Source organism: Mytilus galloprovincialis, chromosome 5 (assembly GCF_965363235.1).
Source record: "Mytilus galloprovincialis chromosome 5, xbMytGall1.hap1.1, whole genome shotgun sequence".
NCBI classification, from domain to species: Eukaryota; Metazoa; Mollusca; class Bivalvia; order Mytilida; family Mytilidae; genus Mytilus; species Mytilus galloprovincialis.
In genome coordinates, this window is record NC_134842.1 from 17,658,050 (window position 1) to 17,663,458 (window position 5,409).

Here is a 5,409-nt window from a genome sequence, read left to right on the forward strand (position 1 = left end):
TATGAGTAGATTTAAACCATACTAGATATGAGAGCTATACACACATGTAGTTTAATGGAACTACAATCTGTCGATATCTTTAGCTAAGAATTGCACAATATCGCGTTTTCCCCTGACTGTTCTTCACTATGATACTTCGCACTCAGTTCATTTAGAGTTGAATGTGTACTGATTTACAATTAAGCCATAGATCCATGATGTTTTATCACTAGATATTGTTGGTTTTGAACTAGCTGTCAGTAGCTGCGAGTACGGTCTGATCTGTCTTTGATGACTTTTTGATGTATATATGTTTCAGTACCCTGCCACGTTAACTCTATGGTTTTATTCGATGCTGTGCATTGTATATATCTGATTTTTAAGCCTTATTCTACCGACATTTATAGCTACTTTTTATGTTGGACTGCTATATAACTCTCCAAGGTTCGAACGGGTGGTCGTTGGCGCCTTCAAAACAGAGTTATGAGGGTGGAAGATTAAAAATGAAACTCCGTAAATTTTATGTACACCATCACGAATTGGTTGATTTATATGATGCGAATGTGTCTAAATTAAATAACGATATCTTTACCATGTGTTACATTATGATTTTACATCTATGTCCTATGTCTGCTGAGTACTAACAGTGACATATTCTCGAGTATGAATGTTTTGTCAAGTGTGAATGTGCATTGCTATACGGCTTGTCTTGAAATGTATACATTCATATATTTAGTTATGCTTCTATAATTGGTTCGGTTAGATATAGTTTTATTTATTATCCTTTGTGGTTTGAATTCTGTATTTTCGTTACATTTCACATGTTGCAGTTCACTATTATATTACATATTTTCAATTTGCTTGGTGTTTTGGCGTTTTGGTGTACTATATTCCGATCAAGAAGGGTTGTCATTTTAGCGATATTTTTAAATTTTGCCATATATGTACGTAGGAGGTTCAGCTAGCCATAAAACATGGTTTAACCAACCGTTTGTTCTTAAAATGTCCCGTATCAAGTCAGGTACATGGCAGATGTTTTCCAAATGCGATTGGTTTTGTTGCAGTTCTCTGTTTCTGTTGTTCCGTTGTTTTCTTGTTATTATTGATGTGCTTCTTTCGGTTTTATTTGGTGACTCGATTTTTTCATTTCTTTTAATCGATTTATGACTTTTAAACAGTGGTATGCTACTGTCGCCTGTATTGAACATTGGAATTAATGAATTTCTAATATAGGATGTAGTATATATACATGTATATAATAAACCACAAGAGCTTATCTCGCGCTTTTTGGAGTTACTCGATTTGCTAATTTTAAGCTTTGTTTGTCGTTTTGTTCAATGTATGCATTTTTAGATCGGTTAACTGCTTGAAATTGAAAAAATAGAGATAATTTTTTTTTACGATTTTGTTCCTGAAAATAAACTTTATCATATAAATATATGTATGTCCTCTGTAATCAGTCTATTAAAATTCACAAACTGAAGTAATAAATATGTTAAGACAATTCACTAGATAACCAAATACATCTTTTGTTTTAACTTTAAATATTATTTAATGAGACAGATCTAGACTTGTATAACACATAACTTAGTTGATCTTTCTTTTTAGACTACTAATCATTGATCATATGTTCCATTCTCCTATGGAAAATAGTATTGTTGGAATATCTTGATCATCTTCTACTGTTCTAACCAGGTAGAAAGACCATTCGTTAAACGAGGAACTCCTGAAGCTTCCACCGCTGTTGTGATTATTCCCTTTCCCAAAGCAAGTATAACCTGACCTATAGTTGATAGCATACTGCTTTCTTCTTCAACTTCTTTACGAACAGACTTACGGATATCGATCGCAAGCATTCCATTGTTTTCTTTCTTCAATTTTTCCATCCGTTTTTGCAGTTCTTCTTCAGCCTTACTGTACATTTCGTCAGTGTAAAACGATTTGTCGTTGTTTTCTATCATTTTTTCAATAACTTCCATCAAAGTTTTTAATTGTTTCTTCCTCTTATCTTTTGAAGTGAGATTATTATTGAAAACTACATACCTGTTTCCGCATTTTTCAACAAGGTCCTGAAGAGGTTTTGGTGCACCAGCAACTCTTTCTTCAATAGAAACTTCCTTTGGAACACTGTCACCATAGGTAAATATTATGACCACAAAGTCCATAAGTTTCTCGCCAAAGATATTGATGAAATGCAATGCAGTAGCCTCTTCCTCAGGTGTAAAACGACCAATAAGGGGCACTACATATATTATTGCATGTGGACCTGGGGAGGTTATTCCAATGCACTTAACAATTTCCTTGGTTATTTCTTCGTTTGTCAACCCCGTGTCGAATAATCCTGGAGTATCGACAACGACAAGGTTGTATTTCTTCAATCCTGTGTCATAAATCTTTTCACCGCGTCGACATCTTTTCGTACATGATGAACTACTTGATTCTGACGAGAAAGCCATTTTCCGAAGGATGTTATTACCTGTTGCACTTTTACCACTTCCTGTTTTCCCGATCATTACTATTCGTAGTTCCTCTTCTGTTCCTACAAAAAAATTTTAATGTATTTATTGATCTTCAGGTTGCACTATGTAAATACAGCTGTTTCTCAAACCACGCCTCTTTTAGGGAGATCTAGAATATTCATAAAAAAATAATTTTGTTTACATACTGGTTCCCAGTTATGCTCTTTGTGTTCCATCTCATAGAGACATAACTTGGGAATGATACCAGTAAATAAACATGTGCATATTGTTTACATTGAAATTTGTGGTAACCAGTCATTCGAGGTAGTTAAGAAAATTAGTGTAAGTTTAAACTCTGAAAATTTCAGGGCATATAAACATTGTTAGTCCTATATTTTGACCTTTGAACAAAATTGTAGTGCATATTAACTTTCAATAGACAACTTTCGAGTTCGATGCATTTCCGTCAAAAACTCTGGTTTTAATGAACGTCATTTGTGCGTTTAGGGTCGTCGTCACTTCTATTCCGATGTTGAGCGAGTGGTTTGAAAACTATAATTCTATATTGTACGAATTATCCGGCAAATTGAATTCTCAAAATTGACAATCAGCATTGCTGTCATTAGGGAATTGTCATTAATTACCTACAGAACAACCATTATTTCTAGTTTATCCTGCAAAACGACGATCACTAAGACGCTTGATGAACGTAAATAGTGCAGGGATACAGGTGATCCCCTCTCTCTGGTAAATGACGTCATAAAGGCGCGCATGATTGACGAGTTTTTTTTCAGGTGACGGATGACTCGAAAGTGGTTTATTCTAGGATAAGATTTTTTTCAAAACTTCATGGTAAGGTTGGTACAGTTTTCGGAGTAAAAGGAGTTCCTATGGGTAATTGCATTGTCAATATTTACAGAAATGCAACCTTCAGTTACAAGTTAAGTTCTTAAAAGTCAAGCCTTTATATATCATGCAAGAAATTTGTGCAAAAGTGTTCAAATAGGCAATACTAACACGACACATTATTACGTTAACATATATGTTTGTTGTATTACGTAACATAACTTATTGATTAATTGTTCAAAAATGGAGAAAAAGCAAGACTTGATATATAATGAAATAAATGTGTTCTTTCAAATAAATGAATTCTCTCTTTCTTCTTCCTCAAAATATGCTTTCCAAAATGAACATTACCTTTTTATTGCTTATACAACTTTCATATGTTAAAACACTCAAATTTAAATTCATAATCACTCCCCACCTTAAAACTCTTTTACAATCAGTGGAAGAACATATATTCCCATAGGTAAGCAAATGAAACAATCATGAAGAAAACAAATTGCTTATTTGAGTACAGCGTAAACTAGTTGTTCACATTTTTTTTTCAAAATTTTCATTATTTTTCTGATCTGACCAACTGTTGTTATTAGAGGGAAGGTGTCAAAACGGTGTAATAATATTGTCCTGTATTACAAGTGTATAAAAAGAACATGGATAAAAACATAGATTTACAGTTAAAATTTAGAATTATGCTATAACAATTGAAATATGCTTGTTATAAAAATATTGTTTGTAAACTTCGTATCTTAATGATGTACATCTCAGAAGAGCAAAAAATAAATAGAATTAAACTTATTTTCTTAACCAGATTTTAAGGTTTATATGACTATAAAAATGGAGGTGAAGTAAGCGGCCGGTTCGTTTTTCGATATTAGATATTCGATATTCAATATCCAACCGGCTCCTATCAGTCGGTTTTATACTCAAATTTAGTTGAAAATCGTAAATAAAATAACATAATATTTGATAACATAAAAAGCAAGATTTTTATAGTTGAAAGGATAGAAAAGATTCGTAAAAAATCGTTTTATGTTTAGTTTAGTTGTCCTCGAATATAAACCCTTATCAATACTTATGTAAGTTTTAAATTTGTCTTTATGTAGTATAGATTTTTATCAATATAATGACACCACAATTTAACTTGTTTTATACTTCAATAAAGATGGAGTGTCTTTATAATTAGAAGACTTAAAAAGAGAGGTAAAACGCTGGAGAGCTCAAGTTCTAGTAGTCCTCGATTATAAACCCTTATCAATACTTATGTTAGTTGCAAATTTGTCTTTATGTAGACTAAGTATAGATTTTTATCAATATAACGACACCACAATTTGACTTTTTTATACTTTCAATAAAGATGGAGTGGAACAATCTGAATAACTATAACTTAAAAGCAACTATAGGTAGGTGTTAAGATGAAAAAGTTTTATCCTAGTATGCTGCTTTTTCGTGTCAAATGTACCAGGCTGTCAATTTTATAAATTTGTGATTTTTCTCTGTTTTAAGAACAAATTGCATATTATACTATATCAATACTATATCACATAATAAAATAGTGACTCTGTTTTACCCCATGTAAATTGAGATTCTTGTGATATCACTAATTAAATGAATCTAACATTTTCTGTTTATAAACCTAGATGACTACCTATTACTTAGTCAGCGGGTGATATATTATTCCTTGTGTATGACCCCTAATAAATGTCTGACACCTGATAAGGGAATGCTGATGATAACAAAGACTAACCTCAAGTTTGTATTATAGAAACATAAAGTATCATACCTGCAGAAAATCTTGAAGCTGTATTGCCCATTTCAATAACATTGAAATTTCGTTCAGTACTTGTTCTGCAATAATGAAAAAAATCCCAAGTAAAATTCAATCTCTTATCTTTCACTTGCATAAATTCGAGAACATAAATTGTCAAACATTAATACTAGTCCATATAATTGTAAGGGTATTCCTATATTTGCTTTGACAAGGGAGTTTTGCTCACAACTTTAAAACCCATATTGCCAATTACACTTTCATTGACAATTATAAAGATGTGCATGTATTCAAATTCTTACCTTTTAAGCGTTTGTAAGTGCCAGTTATTTATAAAAAAAAAATCCAAAGTTATGAAAAAAT

General features: G+C 32.0%; 1 protein-coding gene across 1 annotated transcript; it reads right to left on the bottom strand.

Moving 5' to 3' along the window:
- Positions 1-1,538: 1,538 nt before the first annotated feature.
- LOC143074362 (GTPase IMAP family member 4-like) lies at positions 1,539-5,122 on the bottom strand. The gene is made up of 2 exons (XM_076249852.1): positions 5,062-5,122; positions 1,539-2,518 (listed from the first exon to the last, which is right to left on the bottom strand). Exons 1-2 carry the CDS (start codon positions 5,090-5,092, stop codon positions 1,659-1,661), a joined length of 891 nt encoding a protein of 296 aa, XP_076105967.1. The 5' UTR covers positions 5,093-5,122; the 3' UTR covers positions 1,539-1,658.
- Positions 5,123-5,409: the final 287 nt, after the last annotated feature.

Coding starts and splice junctions, on each gene's coding strand:
- LOC143074362 (XM_076249852.1), bottom strand. CDS start 5,092: ATGGGCAATACAGCTTCAAGATTTTCTGCAG. Junction 2,519..5,061: donor AGCTTCAAGATTTTCTGCAG/GTATGATACTTT, acceptor ATTTTTTTGTAG/GAACAGAAGAGGAACTACGA.